Source organism: Motacilla alba, chromosome 4, assembly GCF_015832195.1.
Source record: "Motacilla alba alba isolate MOTALB_02 chromosome 4, Motacilla_alba_V1.0_pri, whole genome shotgun sequence".
NCBI classification, from domain to species: Eukaryota; Metazoa; Chordata; class Aves; order Passeriformes; family Motacillidae; genus Motacilla; species Motacilla alba.
Window position 1 is genome coordinate 32,124,416 of NC_052019.1, and position 19,337 is coordinate 32,143,752.

General features: G+C 43.7%; 1 protein-coding gene across 1 annotated transcript; it reads right to left on the reverse strand.

Annotated features, from left to right (window-relative positions):
- Positions 1 to 762: 762 nt before the first annotated feature.
- Positions 763 to 5,720, reverse strand: LOC119700755 (CDKN2A interacting protein). Its single transcript, XM_038136340.1, has 3 exons — positions 5,437 to 5,720; positions 5,206 to 5,336; positions 763 to 4,473 (listed from the first exon to the last, which is right to left on the reverse strand). Exons 1-3 carry the CDS (start codon positions 5,661 to 5,663, stop codon positions 2,867 to 2,869), a joined length of 1,965 nt encoding a protein of 654 aa, XP_037992268.1. The 5' UTR covers positions 5,664 to 5,720; the 3' UTR covers positions 763 to 2,866.
- Between the last annotated feature and the right edge of the window lie 13,617 nt (positions 5,721 to 19,337).

Genomic DNA, 19,337 nt, shown 5'->3' on the forward strand with positions numbered 1-19,337 from the left:
CAGGCGACGCACAGCGGGCAGGCGGCCTGGCCGCCCCCTGAGAGGCGCCACGGCCCCGGACGGCCGCGGAACGCGACCGCGGAGGAACGGAGCGGCGCCGGGAGCACGCTATGCAAATAGAGCGCCTCGGCCCCGCCCCGAGCCGGGCGGGCGCGTCAGCCCCGCCTTGTGGCCGCCGCTGAGGCCGCCCCGCTGAGGCCGCCCCGCTGAGGCAGGCCCAGCGGCCGCAGGCTGCAGCGGGGAGCGGCGGCGACACACCCCGCACGGGTGCGCATCCGGCAGCGGCTACCAAGGACCCTGCCCTACGTGCTTAGGCTATGCTAGCAGTGCCCAGAGGAAACGGGAGTCACTTTCTGATGGCTGCGATTTCCTGTACTTCCGTAGAAAAAACGGGGTCAGTTTTCCTTTCGGTTGATTGGTTTGCTTTGTCGCCGAGACAACTCTGCACACCGACAGTGTATGTGCAGGTGTTCTCGCTGGCCCTCGTCAGCGGGTCTGACAGTTAAAGACCAGCATCCCAGTCGCTAGAGACCAGGACAGTATCTGGAGGAGACCCACAGGATTTTAGAAGTGACAGGACTGCACAAGCACTTCTCACCACAGTCAGTTCTTTCAACTTCTTTCTTCCTCTAGGGCTAATGAAATGTTAATAACATCTCATTCGAATAGTTGAATAGTGCTTATTCACTTGTATGTGAATCCGTGTGTTGAGCTGCTTTCCATGCAGAATGTGAAATAAAAATAACACACTTCAGCTTTCAATTTCTGTTAAGAGTAGCTACAGACTTGTTCTTTAATGATTCACAACCGAACATCAAAGAGGAATAACATTCAAAAATTAAAAAAAAGTAATTCTAAGTCAGGTCTTTTAAAAAAGGCATCTAGCACCTCAGCCTTTTAACACAGTTGCCCTAACAGCCCCTTGAGGTCAGTGAATACTGAGAGCTTTGCTTCACAGATGAGAAACACAGGTTTTCACATTACAGCACGTGCTGCAATTCTGAACCAGAGATCTGGAGATGACCAAACTAACAGCAGAGAAAGCTGTGCTACAGAGGGCACGGGATGCAACTCCTGCCTCACAAGCACAGTCCTTACATGTGTCTACCTGAACAGGGTAAGGACTTGAAAACAGATCTCACACTTCCCATCATGAATACCACAGCTCCTGAGCACAGCACAAAGCTTGCCCTGCACTAGAAGCACACACCAATTCTTGCACTAAGACGCAGTTTAGCACACTGCATTCCGAACGCCAGGTGGTGCTCCAGGAATGCCAAGGGGGAACTCCTGAGAAATCCAACTAGGGCGAAGGGCGACCGAGGGCACAGAAGCACAGGGGTCAGGTGGAGGAAGTTCTCAAACAGCCATCGGGAAGTGCGAGCGCCTTGCAGGCTTTTGGTGCTATGGACTGGACAGCCACTGCTGTTCAAAAGCACACAGGGTACAGCGTAAACACCACTGTGGTTCAGTCCCAAAACTTACAAAATAACTGAAAGTGGACGTATGTACTACTGAGATCCCAAAAATTCCTATTCATTCCTTTAGCACTTAATCAATGGATCTGTCAGTCAAGTGTATGGACACCACTAAATGATGCTAACTACTGTAACAGGACAAGATTAATTCAAAATAGCACTGAAGACATTATGTTTTTACAATTACATGTCATTATCCAATATACCAAAACATGCAGTTTGTGCAGGTATTTCAGCAACATTGAAAATAAAAGGTAATCTCCCACTTTCTTTGCCTCAAACTATTCTGTACAGGGAGTAAAAATGTAGCAAAGGAAGGGCTTGATTAGAATGAATGCTTTACAATACACTTGCTGCCTCCAGCAGACAGCAGCATTTTCATTTTGCTTCCCTTGGTGTTACAAAAGTTGAAATTCACATTCTACAGGTCCCCTCTATCAGTTTTACAGTCTTTCAGCTACACATCTAAAGAAACCAACTAATTCTTGTGGGATTACACCTCGAAGCCACTCAATGTAAAGCTTTACTGAAGGTGTTGCAATGTTATTGAAATGGCTGGAACATTTAGTAGCCAAAACCAAAATACTGCAGATGCTTATCACAGAGGTTTTATTGTTTTAGTAGCAGTCAAAATATACTTAGCATAGAAATCCATGTTCATTTGGGAAAAAAAAGTACCAAACAAAACTGTAAAGGATACTTCACCATATAAATTTAATCTGCTTACAGTTTTGGTGGCCGAAATAGCTGTGACTTGACTGCTAATTGCTAATTTGCCAATGTGATATTAAAAGGGCTCTAACCTGATAGCATAATGTTAAATGGGATCAGGATGTCACTTATATTGCAAGTGTTATGAAAACATCCCATAAAAATAGTCAACCAACTACTTTCTCTCCTAGTATGAGCAACAGTGAACATTATGAGCAACAAGCCTGAAACATATAATTCAACTTTTTGATTGAAATTTTTAAACAACTTTCAATTATTCAAGTATTATGGTCCCTATGTACACACTTCTACGAGCCTAGAAAAGATATGGTAGACAATCGAGCACACTACCTTCAAATTGTAAGAATTACAAAAACGTCAGGTTTTAAACAGCAAATTGTACCTTAATAGTTTAATTAAAAATAGAAGAGTTAGGTAGACTATTCTGCAAATACAACAGCACACTAGTGTGCTGTATATTAAGGCAATACCTTTAAATGCGCACTTGTCATCTCTAACAAGTTTTATACAATTGCTACCAAGTGAAAGAACTATCATTGTCTTGCAAAACTGAGAAAGAAATACAAAATATCTGGAAGCCTACATTTTCAAAGTACAAAATTAACCTTCAGTCCTTGTGTTGAAATACTATACACAGTACAAACAGTGATTCTCCCCTACAAGATCTCACGAGGATTTCTTAAAGCTGGAGGCAAATTTGAAGGTTTTGACTCTTCATCCAGAAGCACCAAATCTTCAATTTCACTACCTTTGTATTTTCTTTTACATATCTTCACAATAACTTTCTTCTTGAGGAATAATTTCAAAGCTTCTCTTGAAGCCACTGCTTTGGCATTTTCCATACTTTTACCACAGCCAGTACCCAAGTAGACAGACTTGCACCTCAGTTCACAAACTATATTTTCTAGAGAGCTTTTATTTTGAGGCAAGTCTGCAAGTTCCTTCAGGGGAACAAAAGCAACATCTAACGTAGCTTTTACAGACTGAATAGATGAATTTAGAAGTTCTGCATGATTTACATTAGGACTGAAGCCTCCAACAGCAACCAGTTTCCAGGCTACAGCTTTGTAGAGTCTGTTGAAAAAAGGCTGTCTTTCCTTTGCATCTTCGCTGGTTAGCGGTTTGCACAAAGCCTTCGCAGGGCTTTCACCTGCCTGTGAGCCACTCTTGGAGGCCAGCAGGGAAGCACCTGCCTGAGCTCCAGCCCGGGAGGGGCCTTGCTGAGCTCCACTCCGAGCGGCCAGCAGCGAAGCCGCCACCTGAGCGCTGCTCTTGGAAGCGAGCAGTGAGGATCCCGGCTGCGCACCGCTCCGAGCGGCCAGCAGCGAGGCGGCCACCTCCGCACTGCTCTTGGAGGCCAGGAGAGGGGAGCCCACCTTAGCCGGGCCTTTGGAAGCCAGCAGCAGCGAGGTGCCCACCTGAGTACCACTCTTGGGGGCCAGAAGCAGTGAGCTGCTCACCTGAGCACCGTTCTTGGACACTGATGCTGGGACACCCACCTGGGTTTTGGAAGACAGCAATGCAGCACTTGTTTGGGGGGTGCTCTTGGTGGTTGGTGGCACTGCTGTTGCCACCACTGCTGCCTGTGGGGTGCTCTTGGCGGCTGGTGGCACTGCTGCTGCCTGTGGGGTGCTCTTGGTGGTTGGTGGCACTGCTGCTGTCACCGCTGCTGCCTGTGGGGTGCTCTTTGCGGTCACTGGCACTGCTGCTGCCACCGCTGCTGCCTGTGGGGTGCTCTTGGAGGTGGATGGCACTGCTGCTGCCACCGCTGCTGCCTGTGGGGTGCTCTTGGAGGTGGATGGCACTGCTGCTGCCTGTGGGGTGCTCTTGACAGCCGGTGGCAGTGCTGCCTCCACTGCTGCTGCCTGAGGGGTGCTCTCAGCAGCCAGTGGCGCTACACTTACTGTAGTTTTCTTTTCAGGTGATGGCACATTTTCACACTTGCTTTCCTTAGGTGGGCTTGAGCAAGGCTTCTTTCCTGGCTCTTTTTCAGATGAAGGTGGCTTTTGCTCAGCAGTACTTTCAGCATTAGCAGGTTTTCCTTCTGTTTCTATGTCTGAGAGTACGACCATTTCTTGATCTGAACTGCAAGTTGACTGGGAAGTTTCTGGATCTTTGCTAGTAGCTTTTTCCTGCTTTTTGGGCAAGGTGCTCTCTGTTTCCCTCACTCCTTCTGCCTTGGTTGTTTTCACATCCTTTCCAACATCCTTAGAGTCTCTGCTTTTCTCAACAGCTTGTCTCTTGCAGGGCTCCTCTACCCCTTCTGCAAAACAGGTAAAATATGTGATCCTCTTTGATTTCTGCACTATCAAATAGCCATGTAGAGAAAAATAATCTAAAACTTTTTAGCAATATTCTCTGTGAATTTAAAGGGTATATATTAGCAATACACCTTGAATGGTCATTTCAAGCATTAACCTACTATTTCAGAATTTTGGGTTTTTTTGATAAAATATGGACAATACTCATGTGAGATTTCAGATGTTGGTTTGGACCCAAGTATGTCTTTCTATTCTTGAAGTCCAAACCAAAACTGGCCAACGTACATTAAATGGGTTATCTGATCTAAAAATAAAGGAACTGTATTTTGTCTACTAGTATGACAAAATATCTTTAAAACATTAGTCTTGAGAATTACTTTAAGAAACTCAGTTTCTTACACAGCAACAATGCCTGGCTGGCAACAAAGGCAAAGTAACAAGAACGTATTTAAGCTGGAGCACAGCAGCCCATATCACAACGCACAAGCTATCAGATTAAAGTACACCAGCTGTAGAAATTCAAAACAGCAGCTCTACATTACCAAATGACTATGTACACATTATGTGCATTTTAGAGACATTATATTAAAATAAGAATAGCACAGAGAGAGGAAACTATTAGCGGGAGTTTAAAAAGTAATTTGACTACTTTCTAAGCCCGAGGCAAACTGAGAACATTCAGAAACAAGCATTTTCTAGACTCCTATGTATTGTCACAGCTATGATCTGCTAACCATTGCTACTTGATATGCCTCTTTTCTTCACCTTGGCAACCAGTTCGTCTCTCGTGGTGTGGACAGGCGCGTTGGTCACTTGGATGCCTTCGGCCATTTCCAGCGCCCTCTCCATGACCTGCGGCGGGTACCTGGAGGGGCGACAAGAGGGAAGGAGGGAAGGGGCCTCGTCAGACGGCCGCGCCGCGCCGCGCCGTCCCCCCGTCCCCCGGCGCGTCCCGCTGAACTCACCGGCATCCCAGGAAGACGTGGTTGGCCCACACCATGGAGAGGGACACCAGGCGCTGCAGCTGGGCGCTGCCCGCCGCCGGCAGCTCCCCCACGTTGCGCAGCAGGAACTCCCGGCGGTACCGCCAGTGGTGCTCAGGCTCACAAGCCCCGCGCAGCGTCTCCGCCCAGGCCGTCTCTTCCGCCGTCCGCCCCAGGGGCTCGCCCGCCGCCGCCGCCTTCCCCGCCATCGCCGCCGCCGCGGAAACGCCCGCCCCGCTGCTTCCGCCCGGCGCGCCCTGAGCTCACATCCGCATGGGCCGGGCCGCAGCGGGCGGGACGGGAAGCCGAGCAAGGGGGAGCGCCGCGGGCGGGCTGGGCCTTGGAGCTCAGCCGGAACCGGCTGTGGCCCGTCCCACTCGCACGTCTCGGGGTGTCGGGGGAAGAGAGGGGCTCTGGGCTCGGCTACCAGCCCCGCGTTGTGACTGGTGAAAGCGTGAACAAAAGTTCTGCTTTACGAGTTGATTTTTTCCAGGTTTGCTGAGGTCGGAGTTCGTGGGGGATCAGTTGGTGTTTTACCTCAGAATCACAAAATCACTTAGGCTGGAAAAGTCCTCTGAAACCATGGACTCCAACCTCTGGCCAAACACCGCTTTGTCAGTCAGACCACGGCATTAAGTGCCACGTCCAGTCTTCCTTTAAACACCTCCAGGGATGGTGACTCCACGACCTCCCTGAGCAGCCTGTTCCAATGCTTCACAACCTTTTCTGTGAAGAAATTCCTCCTAGCATTCAACCTAAACCTCCCCTGGTGCAGCTTAAGGCTGAATCCTTTAATCCTGTCACTGGTTGCCTGGGAGAAGAGGCCGATCCCCACCTGCCTACAGCCTCCTTTCAGGTAGATGTAGGAGACACAGGTAGTTGTTGGAGCCATAAGGTCTCCCCTGAGCTTCTGTTCTTCTAAATAATCCCTGCTCCCTCAGCCATTCCTGATGGCGCTTGTGCTCCAGACCCTTCACCAGCTTCATTTCGCTTCTGTGGCCTTGCTCCACCACCTCAGTGTCCTTCCTGAATTGAGTGGCCATAACTGGACACAGCAGTTGAGGTGTGGCTTCACCAGTGCTGAGTACAAAGGGACAATCCTTTCCCAATTCTGGCTGGCTGCACTATTTCTGATCCAGGCCAGGATGCCACTGGTCTTCTTGGCCACCTGGGCAAGCTATTGGCTCATGTATTGCTGACTTATGTTCCACCAGCACCCCCAGATCATCTTCCACTGGTGAGAGGAAAAGGACCCCGAGGTCCATTCCCCCTTTCCTCCTCAGTGTTGTCCATACAATCGGATTTGTTGCCTGATGTGCAACAGGACAATAATAGCATACTCAAGAGAGACAATGACTATTTATTTCAGAATTACACAAGCCTAGGTGCTCAGTGGTATTCCACAAATCAGGTATGCCCCTCCGGACTTTCGTGCCATTATTGCTACACAGAAATTTGGAGTTAATTACTTTCCAAGGGGAGCCCCTCTATTATGATTGGTTAGTGATTTCTATTCAAGTTATGTAATCCCAGCTAACTCCTATCCAATGCTCTGGGGAGGCGTCTTCACCTCAGCAGGGGTATTTTGACCTATAGTAATGAATTTTAATTTTATAAGAGGATAGTTCAGGTATAGGCTACATGGACCTTGTGTACTTGCCAAGTTAGCTATGTACATCAATGCCTTGATTTGCTTCATTCTTAAAGCCTGTTAGTTCCTAGATGTCCTTGACTAAGAGATGCTGCCTGTTTCCCCATTAGGTCTCCTTTCCTGATGGCTTGCACCAAAGACTTATCCAGACTTAAAGTAATCTTGACATATTCCAGGTTTTACAACACTGGCATGTGACAGAAAGGTAGTGGCAAGGACATGGGTTGTTGTAGCATTTTTGAGGAAGCATTAAATGAGGAGTGCTGGCTACAAAGTGTTCAGCTAATTGCTCTTGCAGCTCTGTAGGCTGCCTTTACTTTGCAAAATATTACTCCAGAATTTGATTCAAGACTATTTGAACAATTCTCTGTGAAAAAGTGATAAACACACTGTGAAAATATCACAAGCTTAAGTCTGCCAAGATTGGGCTTGCTGAATCAGTGCAAAAGAGGAAAGAATTTTGAATTCCAAAGGGCTGTCCCTGGAGAGCTGTATTGATTTTTCCTCCTGAATTAAAAGTCTGGGTTTGCTTAAGTTTTCAATTTTTAACACCTACATGTGATCATGAACTGAACTACAGGATAAATTGCATTGAAGGAAGGAGTATTTCTCCTTAATGACTTGGATGTCTTATTTTGTTGAAATTGTTATGAGTTGTTTAACTGAGAGTGCCTCCAGAGCAAAAACTAAGGGATTAAGGAGATAAAGTCAGAAAAAAGAAGTCCAATGCACTTTTGCTCTTTATACCTTGTTAGAATAGAAGTGCTTTTTCTTTGCTTTCCTGGTTAGGCCACACAATGTTATCTTGTGCATTGGCAAGAATTGTTCCATGACAGAGAGCAAGGGAACAGTAATGAATGGGATGGGGCTGACAGGAAGAAAAGGGAAGAAAGTTTGTACCCTCTCTGCTGTGGGTGTCTTGGAACAATGGATTTGTTATAAAACAGTGTCAGAAAGTTTAGAAATGTTAGTCACCACATCTATTTCCAGGCATTAGTTGTATCAGTCCCACATGTGGTTATCTTCTAATACAGGCTCAAATACAGGTAGGGCGCGGTCTGTCACATTCGGGTTTCTGCTTAGAGGTGAGGTGGGTCTGTCTCCTAGACCTCTGAGTCTGTGATACCACAGTTCTTGACTTCATGGTCCATACAGACCTTGAAGGGTGAATGGAATCCTTGGCAAACATAGGTTTGAGTTTGTACCTCAGCCAAGATCATCCATTCTGCCAGCCTGTTTATGCTCTTCAATGAACCAGTTTGCTTTCTAATGAAGCTGTCTGGGACTTGACCCAGGCTTGAGATCTGCCTCTCAGAGACAGCAGGAATTCAACCAAGCCTGAGTAGCTGCAGCAGAATTGTCTGTACTCTTGCAGAAGAAGAGGAGCAAGCAGTACAGACAAGAATGTCCTGTCCTCCTCCACAAGCATCTGAGTTGCCAAGTGGACTAGGGACCAGCCCATGTTGAGATGCTCATATACCAGTTAAGAGTGGGAGCTGGGAAGGGTTAGATTCCACAGGATGGTGATAGGAACATTTCATACACTCAGAGGGATCTCCAGAAGTCATATCCTGGTGTTGCTGGGTTAATGACAGCCAAACCACAGAGATAGGACTCCACACCTCAGGGCTTTGTGAGTGCTTCCAGTCACCCAGTGTGCGTAAGATTATATGGACTCACCTGTGAGTCCTGGGCTCCTACAAAAGAATTGTTCTAGGAAGTGTTGGAGACTTAGCACATTATCCAGTCCTAGAGTGGCTAAAGGACTGATTAAAAGAGGATAAATTAACTGACAACAATTTCACCTCTTTGCCCACTGATTATATGTGCGAACACAAATATTGGTGACACCTAGAGGAAAATCAGGAGCAGTTTTGCATACATGTAGAATGGCTCACAACAGTTTTTGGTTGTAGTGAGGAACTTCTCTGGCCTGATACCTTTCTGGAACCCTATGGTTTAATTTTGGGTAAATTTTTTCTGGAGTTACTTCTGCATCAATGTATTGTTGTTGGTACAAAGATGACTTAAAAAGGAGCCTCTTGTCTTCCCTACCTGCTTTTTTTTCCAGTCGTATTCTTTCTACTTTATTAATGTGTGCTTGAATCACACTGGAAACAGGATAAATCCTTCTCCTGGAGTATGGGATGGTGTGCACAGATAAGCATAGGTGTATACCTGCAGTACTCTTTGAGCACCAAGAGATATACTGTGTCTCAGGTTGATAAGTGTGTGTATTAGAAAAGAGAGAAATACACTGCTGTTAATTTTGAAAAACAAAACAAGTACTATTTTCATTCTCACCAGGAAAGGCAATTTTGAAGTTAAACACCCCACTAAAGGTCTTAATGCTGTGCATTTAATTTTCAACATTAGAAGAAAAGAGATGGTTTTGTTCCCACTAGGGAAGGAACTTCTAAATGCCATGTCGATAGTAGTGTTGTTAAGAGTCAGCTGGGGTTTGATAATAGCTGCTTTTGGCAAGATACAACAAAAATCTCAAGGTGAATCATACCAGTGTCTATAAATCACAGTATTGCACCTGCACTTCTTGTATAATAAGTTTATTTGTGCCTTTATAAACCAGTGAATTATTATTTCTTCAAAGTCAAGTTCCACTGAAACATAGAGGGCAGTATCTCCCATTGAGTTTAATTATGTCCTGTGCAGTTAAGTTTAATATATAGTGACATTCCCTACTCAACTTAATATGAGAGCTATGCCCTTAACATCACGCAGTGCAAAGAGAGCTCAGAGTTATTGCCACAGAAAGGCAGTAACAGTGGAATCTTACTGGCCTGGCACAGTCAATCCCCTGAACACCATCTTAGGTTGGTCCCTGCCATGAGTAATAAGTAAACTACTGGAGAGCTCTGGCTTAATTAAGGTCATTAGAAATGCAGTTTGAAGAAGGATGGGGAAGAGATGTTTTGCTGTTTCCTGATGTCATGTTATGTGTTCTGCTAGAGCTGCTCATAGAAATTCTCCTACCCAGGCAAGGGACAGCATTTCCAGGGAGAAGTGTCTGTGTGTGCCAAAGTATCCAGTCATTACTGTTCAGTAAACTAATCCTTTAAAGAGAAGGAATTATTTGCTAGAAGAGCATTAATTACTATCTAGGCTTGTCAATGGAAACTAGAGTAGATCTGTGTTTTGGTTTCACTACAGTTATGCAACTGTTCTTATGCTACCATAAGCAGTTCTGGATTACAAAATCATCCACTCTTCTGAGATTGCTCAGCTGAGGAAAATGTATTGAGTAATTACAGAGTATAAAAACTAAGGGTGAAAATGAAGGTAAATTCATAATAATTGTCCTTTACACATACATGCTCTTATTACTAACTTAAATACTATTTTGCATTTAGTAATACATTATACTTTACATATATAATTGCCTATAATAGGGCTGTCAGTTGTTGTTCTTTAAATAAGTTTGTTAAACTTTAACTACAGCTAAAGGTAGCATATCAATTGCTAAATTTTTCTTGCTAAACTATGCCACTTGCTAAAAGTCCACTGCTTGGCATGAAATTTTCCATATTGAGGATGGAAGTTTAGGACAATTTTACTACTACCAAATATGATCTAAGAAAAAAGGGCTTTTTCTAGGGTAAATTATTGTGAAGAGCTTATATTTGAGGTTCTTAAAAGCCTTTATACTCTAGAGCAAACTTGGAAATTTTCAGAAAAAAAACTGAATTGGTGTGTCTGGTCTTCTGAATACATGGAGCATAATCTATGAGCCTTGAAAAAATTAATTTTCCACGTTCCTGAATTAGCATGTGTCCCTGCCATCCTTACTACTATTGCAGTCAAGTGTTCCCCTGTTGTGGGCCCAAAAGAGACCTCTGTTTGCCACTGTGGGCTGGGTTGGGTCTGTGGACTGAGTGAAACTATGGAAATCATCCCCTGTGCTCCCCAAAAGCTGCTGTTTTCTCTTTTTCATGGGTTTTTGAGTGTGCCTTATTGGAATGGTGGGGGAACAAGGACGTGACTGAAGGGAAGGAAACAGTAAGTACGGCAAGACTGAAACTGTTGGAAGTAGAAAACCTTAACACGAGAGCAATAGGGATAGGACACTGGGATTAGGTGAGGAAGGAAATTAAGTCCTCAAGGAGAAATGTAGGAGAATGAGTTCAAGGCAATAGAACAAGTACATATAGAGAAGGAATCTATATGAGAGAACAGACGTGGAGGCCAGTGAGGAAACCAGAAGAATGAGAGCACATTGGTAGAGCAGACAAAATCAAACAGAATAAGATCTTGACTCTGAGAAAAGGGACAAGCTGTGATAGGAAGGGGAGCATTGACAGAGGAACCACTGGGATTTGAACAGAGACTTGGAGAAAGTTAAAACTCACAAGCACAGAGACATTAGCATTTCAATGACTTTTTTTTTCTTCCATTTCCAATAGTTATGTGCTAGGGTAAGTAAAACCAAGAAAATATTCTGACTTTTTAATTTAGCGAAAGATATTTTCTTGTCTTTTCTGTATCCTATAAAGGAACAAAAGAGGTAGAACTCCATTTGGTTGCTGAAACCCATCTTAAAAGCCACCTTTAAACAGTTTTTAGGTAGGAAGCCTTAGGCCTGTGGCAGGCAGCTGTCACCTGGAGTTGGAAAAAGCAAGAAAACGGCCTTAGGAATGTTAATGCAAATATTGGCATGAGTTCATTGTAATTCGAGAGGATTCAGGAAAGTACTAAAAGGGCAAGGAGGTTTTATATAAAAGAGACTCTATTGTGAGGCTGCAACATAGCTACATTTTACTTGTGTGTGTGCATATATATGTATACAGCAGGTATGCGTGTCTGCATACACACACATATGTAATACAATATAGATCTGTGTGAATATGTGTTAAAAATACTGTATTGTTGATAATGTGAGTGCCTGTAAATCCAGATATCCCTGCTCCTTCAATCAAGTTATTCATACCTCAGAGGAGAAGCAAAATTACAAATAATATTTTGCTGGCTTGAGTTGCAGATAGGAGCATTATTACACAAACAGATGCTGTTAAATCATTACACCATGCTGTACCAGTATGACTTTTGTATGTCATACATATTTTGCAGACACAAGTAACTATTTTACAAATTATATAAGAAGTTTTCCTGAGAATACAGGCAAAAATGTCAGCTCTAATTTGAATTATAGCTATTGGAAATCATGGTTCTGTTTTTCATTACTGTTATACCAATATCCCTGACAACCTGCAATTTACCTGGTATGAACAGAACCTCCTGAAAATGTAGAGCTGTTTTGTGTGCTCTGTGCTGTTGTATTTTTGTATATCCTCCCTGTGCATGAGTGATATTTCACATTAATTCCACTGGATGGCACTGAAGGAGATGAGATTGCCTGGAAATATCTCTAGAAGTTGGGTATAATTCCAAAAATTGAGAGTGGCTTACTTTTTCATTCCATTACTGAAACAGACAAATGTGGACCCATTTTCCATCCTGATGTAATAATTTGTCATCAAAATCAGCTCTTAAACACTCCTAGCTGCAGTTCTACACTTTGACAGTAGCAAAATTACAGTGGAGGCAGAGTCAAGGCTTCTGAATCTGAATACTCCTCTTCCCCAACAAAGGTAAAGGCTGAGAGAAGGGGGTTTGGCCCATTCTGGATTCTTAAGTAAAGTCTTCAAAAGCATCTGAAAAATTTTGACCCCTGTCCTCCATGGCAATGCTGTTGATACTGTCCACTCCTATCCTTATGAGCAAATGCAAGTATTTTAGTTTTCAAGCTAATTTTGAAAAAACTAGTTAGGAAGGCATTCAGGATTAAAAGCTTCCACCTGTTGAGGAAATGTAGTATATTGTTTCAGAGAACCTCCTGAGTTGAAACTCCATCTGCAGTCCCTATACAAGGACCACTGTTTTTTCCTGGATAAGGAGTTTGCAATTCTGTCTGGAAGGTACACAATTACACTCTGTCAGTCAGACCTGTAGGAGTCATGGGAGTCATCTTTGACTTCACTCTTTTTTTGGCCTGTTTATCTTGATGTATATGAATTTTATTTCCTTTTCTTCTCCAAAGTGGCTTCTTATCTTTGTTCACATCACAGATATGCCTTTTTAGGCTTTTGTTATCTCTCATCCTGCTTATGACAACTTTTTTTCTTTTTTTTTCCCCCGAGACCTGACCTGACCTGTCAGAAAGGTCCCTTGAAACACTATTCTTGCACTTATCTCCCTGGCCTATTTTTGTGGTTCCTTTTTGTACTTACCTCTTTAGTGTATCTCCATAGATTTCCCTGTCTCTGCAAACCCAGTAGGCCTCTGAGAATGCAGTTTGACAATTTTTTTGGCAGCTGTGCTGGCCTAAGACAGTTTTTGCTCCCAGCCATCCGTGCCTGTCTCTTTGATATGCCCGCTGGTTTGCTGGCACAGTTGTTTTGTTCAGCTGTGTGATAAACCAGATTAGGAACCTGATTTGGCTGAAAAATAGCATGGGGGAGGAAGGAGAGGAGCCTTTTACAACCAGCTTATTTCTCCAGACAAGGCTATGAGGCGACTGGGTCTGCAAGCAGTGAGAGATGCAGGGTTGCAGAGCAGCCATGGCTTGTGCTGGTTTGCATAGGGCTGTTGCCAGCTGTTAGGCCGTGACCTGATTCTGATGATAAGCCAAGCTAATAGCTGCCTGCTGCCGGCAGGGTGGTGCTGCACCTCCTTCCTCAGTCCCCAGCACGGGTTGGTTCCTGTCCCTTCCCTTATGCCATCGCAGGTGCTTATCTCACCCAAGTGAGCCGGCTGTGGGAGCTAACCCAGCCCAGAAGCACTCACTCCTTCAGAGGGCTTTCCTGGCTGTTGTTTCAAGAGCCCATGGAGCCCACCCACTCAGCAGCACCTGGGTGCTCTGTCAGCTCAGCTTGGACCTCAATTGCACCACAGCACTTCACAACTTTGTCTTTTTCTGTCCTTGCCTGTCCTCTTCTCTCTCGGTCCCCATATCTACTCCATCTGCTTTTCTCATAGCTGTGTTAATGATGTCCTTTTGGTCACCCTCAACATATGGAATGCACTCCCTGGAGCAATTGCTGTATCTTTCAAATATTTCAGGATTTTCTCTTACCGTGACACATACTATAAACTGCCAGCAGATAATGCTCAATTTAGTTGCTTGTAGGAATTTTGGATTTCATTACTACACTTAATGTGTCCATGTGTTAACTTGAAACAGGCACAGTCTATGAGTTTATTTGATAAGCTAAAAGGGATTAAATAGAGGTTTGTGGGTTTTTTTTTGTTTTTTGGTTTTTTTTTGAGAAAAAATTCCCAAAGCTATGCCCTGGAGGAGATGTACTTCCCTAAGGTCATATATAAATATCAGAGGATTATTTTCTGTTGCTTTCACACCTTGGATCATCATTCATGCTTGTGCAAATGGACATAGCATTGCTACTAAGCAGTTTACAGTAACATCTTACAGAATTGTAAATTAGTGCCCCAGAGATATGATAGCAGAGAGTCAGCACTTACATGGGCAGCTGAGCATAGAGATTTAGGGATTTCTTTTCACCTAGCTGTTTTTACTGTTTGGGTTTTTTTTTTTAGACACATGTAGAAGCATATCCTAAACATATTTTATCCTAGTATCTTGGTGTGCTAAGCATTCTTTTTCCCATTCAGTTAAATAGAAGCAGTCTAGAAAAACAGCAGTGAGCAAAGCAGCATATTGCCTTGGAAGCAATAAAATAAAATAATTTGTGTTTGCTATTTAAAAAACAAGCAACACAAAATGACAGGGGGCACCTCTGCACCATGCAACAGAGCACAGGACTTAGCATATATTCATCGAGTTACTTGTGAAATAGGAGACAGCAGCTGTAGACTTGTGTATGAGTGCTGTTGCACCCAAAGTACTTAACCCTGTGGTAAGTGGTGCTAATTAGGTCGGACATGGTGCTAATTAGGTCAGATACAACTTTGTGGTCGCTTGCAAATACACAGTGCCTGTGAGTCTGGCTCAAACCCGGCTGGAGGATTCTGCACAAACTGCTGCATGAGCCCCTATGTGTGTATCCAGAGGGAGAAATTGTTTGCTCCTGGCCTCTTGTTTGTTACCCCTGTAGGTTTTAGCTTCAGTAACATGCATTTGCCACATACAGTTGTCAGATGTGGCTTTATTCCAGGGTTTACCTCCCTCTTGGTAAAAACAGAAGATGCACTTTTAAGTGTGTTTTTCAGGTTCTGAGTTGTTGCTGTGGAATAATGGGCATCCAACACAGCTGCTTCTTAAAATCATTCTGTTTTACTTCCTAATTAAGGCTGTAAGTACTGAGAGGAGCAGGAAAGAAGGGGATGGTAATTTTTTCAGCCATCAGAAGTTTATAGGAATTGTGAATATCTGATGCAAGGTCATGGAGACAGACAGCAGTTTGACAAAGAGCAAAGCACATTCTTCTCCAGTACATTTATCAGGAGACCTGCCTTCCCCCTTCAGTGAGACAAAAATTGGAGATACAATCATGACTACAACATAAATTCTTTGTCTATGTAACTGGGTGGCAAATATATCCCCAAAGCACTGACTGCAGAATTGCTCTATTTGAATAACTGTTTAATGTATCTAAAAACATAGCATTCTTTGAAAATTTGAATATTCAAGTTGATGTTTGTAGGAAGGTTAGTGCTTATTTGTAAGAACAAGGTAAGCTGAAGAAGCATTGTTCAGGAGGCAGTGTTCAGAATGACCTGTGGGATAAAGAGTATTACAAGATCTTTCTCCTTTTTTGTACTTTTTAAAGGATCTCAAGTGTCATTCTGGCAACTTCTCTCTGTTGTTTCATTTCCATTTGACAGATAGATAAGACAGAGGTTTGGTTAGAATGTCCTCAGCTATCAGTAATAACTAAGAAAGACTAGTGAAAATGTGGGCCCTGTCTGTAAGGAAATGGGATGTGGTTATCCAGTATATGGAGAAAACTGAGGTGCGCAACAACTTTTTTGCCTCAGTCTTCACTGACAGGTGTTCCAGCCACAGTGCCCAAGTTCCAGAGGGCAAAGGCAGGGACTCAGAGAAGAAAAAGAGATCGGGTTCTGCTCTAGGAGATCAGGTTTTGAGAACCTGAAGGTGCTCAAGTTCATGGGACCAGATGAGATACATCCACAGGTCCTGAGGGAAGTGGCAGAGGAAGTGGCTAAGCCACTATCCATTGTATTTGAGAAGCTGTGAGAGTTTGGTGAAGTTTCCTCTGAATGGAAAAGGGGAAGTGTAGTCCTCATTTTTAAAAATGGGGAAAAGGAAGATGTAGGGGACTAGAGGCCAGTCGGTCTCACCTTGGTATCTCGCAAGATCGCAGAGCAGATCCACCTGGAAACTATTCTATGGCACATGGAAAATAAGGAAGTGATTGGTGGCAGCCAGCACGACTTCACTAAGGGCAAATCTGACAAATTTGTTGGCCTTCTACAATGGGGTAACAGTATTGGTGGATAAGAGAAGATCAACTGACATCATCTACCTGGTCTTGTGCAAAGCATTTGACACTGTCCTGTACAATACCCCTGTTTGTAAACTGGAGGGATACAGATTTGATGGATGGCAGATAGGACCAGTTGGCAGGTAAGGATATGACTGGATAGTCTCACTCAAAAGAGTTGTGGTCAATGCCCAATGTCCAAATGGAGTGGTGCTCCTCAGAGGTTGGTGTTGGGACTGGTGCTGTTTAACACCTTTGCAAGGTGACATAGAGAGGGATGTTGAGGGCACCCTTAGCAAGTTTGCTGACAACACCAAACTCTGTGGTGCAGTTGACACACTGCAGGGAAGGGATGTGCTAGTGGGACCTGGACAGGCTCGAGACGTGGGACTGTGCAAACCTCATGAAGTTCAACAAAGCCAAGTGCAAGGTTGTGTGTGTATGTGGGCAATCCCAGGCATGAATACAGGCTGGGCAGGGAATGGATTGAGAGCAGCCCTGAGGAGAAGGACTTGGGGGTGTGGGTGGATGAGAAGATTGACATGAGCTGAAAAATGTGCACTTGCAGCCCAGAAAGCCAAATGTGTCCTGGGCTGCACCAAAAGCAACATGGCCAGCAGAGTGAGGGAGGGGATTCTGCCCCTCTGCTCAGCTCTCATGAAACACCACTTGGAATGCTGCATCCAGCTCTGGGATCCCCTACATAAGAAGGACATGGACCTGTTGGAGTAAGTCCAGAGGGGAGCAGGATGATCAGGAGGTTGGAGCACCTCTCCTGTAAAAAAAGACTGAGGGAGTTGGGATTGTTCAGCCTGGAGAAGAGAAGGCTCTGGGGAGACCTGATTATGGCCTTTAAACACAGAGGGAGGCTGCAAGACAGCTGAAGAGAGACTTTTCACAAGGGCGTGTAGTGACAGACAAGGGGGAATGGCTTTGAACTGAAAGGGATTAGGTTTAAATGGATATTAGGAAAAAGTTCCTTAGTGTGAGAGTGGTGAGGCATTGGAACAGGTTGCTTTGAGCAGTTGTGGATGCCCTATCCCTAGATGTGTTCAAGATCAGGTTGGATGAGGCTCTGAGAAATCTGGTCTAGTGAAAGGTATCTCTGTGCATGGCATGAGGGCTGGAACTGGCTGATCTTCAAGGTCACTTCCAACTCAAACAGTGCTATAATCTGTGATAATTGACCCGTGGCAAGTCAGCAAGCAACTATGTTGCATAACATACTTGGATACAATGGATTAAAATATGACACATGTGAAATTATGAGAATTCATAGCTTTTTGATATGGGTATGGTTGCTCCTGGCACTTTTAAATTGTTTAATGTCACAGAGTGATGCACTTCCCTGAAGATTTGAGCAATCATTGTAAACTTTATAATGTCATCAACCAATTTTTTCTTTTTCAAGGTATGGCTGTGACAGTGACCACTTCATAACAGGAACATAGATTTTAAAAAATAATATTGCTTAGAAAAAGGCACACACAGAGTAAATTATCAAAAGTTGGGTATTTTAAATTTTTTTAAATTCTTTTTGATGTTATCTTCAATTAGATTTTTTTTTCACTGTGCCTGCCAGAAAAATACATGCATGCACAGATAGATATCTCTGACTTTTAAAGTCATGGCACTTGGCAAAATGCTTTTAAAGAGAGAAACACAAAAGCCAACATTATCCATGAAAACTATGTAAATATTTATAAGCAGTATATGTTTGATTTCTGTTCTTTTAAAATTATTTATTTATTTTAAAAATCCATCTGCTGCTACCAGATGATAAATATTTAAATCAAATTTGTGCCTGGTATACAAGGGCACTATTTCTTCCCAAAGGGACATAATAAATTTGATACTGTAGGCCCAGCCTCTGTTCCCCAGCTCAAACAGCATAGCAGGCACTTTGTTGGGGTACATTTATAGACTTGTATGAAAAAGCTTCCTGTCTGGTAGGCTGTAAACAAGTGATCATTTTGCCTAATCTCTTTCAGGAGATTTCCTAGAGGCTGGACTGGAATATATCTCCTGGGAAAATACCTCATTTTGCCTGAAAGACTCCAAGCAGTGGTGACTTACCACCTCCTCAGGTAAGTTGTTCCAATATCTAGTTACCCCCACTGCTAAGAAATCGCATAATTTCAATCCTGAATTGGTCTGACTCCAGTTTCCATTCATTATGTCTTTTTGTGTTTCTGTCTGCAAGACCAAAAAGCTCACCCTACAATCAAGTACCTTTTCTGTGTGTGTATATCTGGGTGCAGTGATCCAGTCACCACTCTTCTCTGACAGATTTAGTAGATGTCTTACACCTTATACCTTAGGTGTTATTTTTCAACCTCTGGATCATTTTTTCTGCCCTTGGAATTTTTTTTCTAGTGCTTATATATCCTCCTTGAATCATGGGCACTGCTTTTTCTGATGCTGTGTGTAGAGCAAGGTCACATCCTAATAGTTACTCCCCTTTTTCATACAGAGGAAAATCAGTTATTATGTATTACAGCTGACATTTGCTGATACATTGCGTGTGTCATTAGATTGGCAGATAAGGTGCCTGGAACCGTGGAGGTCTGACACTTGCATTCTCAGTGTGTGCTCGCACTACCTGATGCATGCTCTGGATTAAAGGACAATGTCCATCAGATTTTCTGCATACAACATTCCTTTTCACTGCTTAAATGATCCATAAATCCCACTAATACCTAGAAATTGTAATCCCCCTTTGCTAAATAAAGAGGAAAAGGCTACATTGTGAGGAGTTCATTTTGTTCTTCCTGTAGGAGAGGTTCTACAGTAGG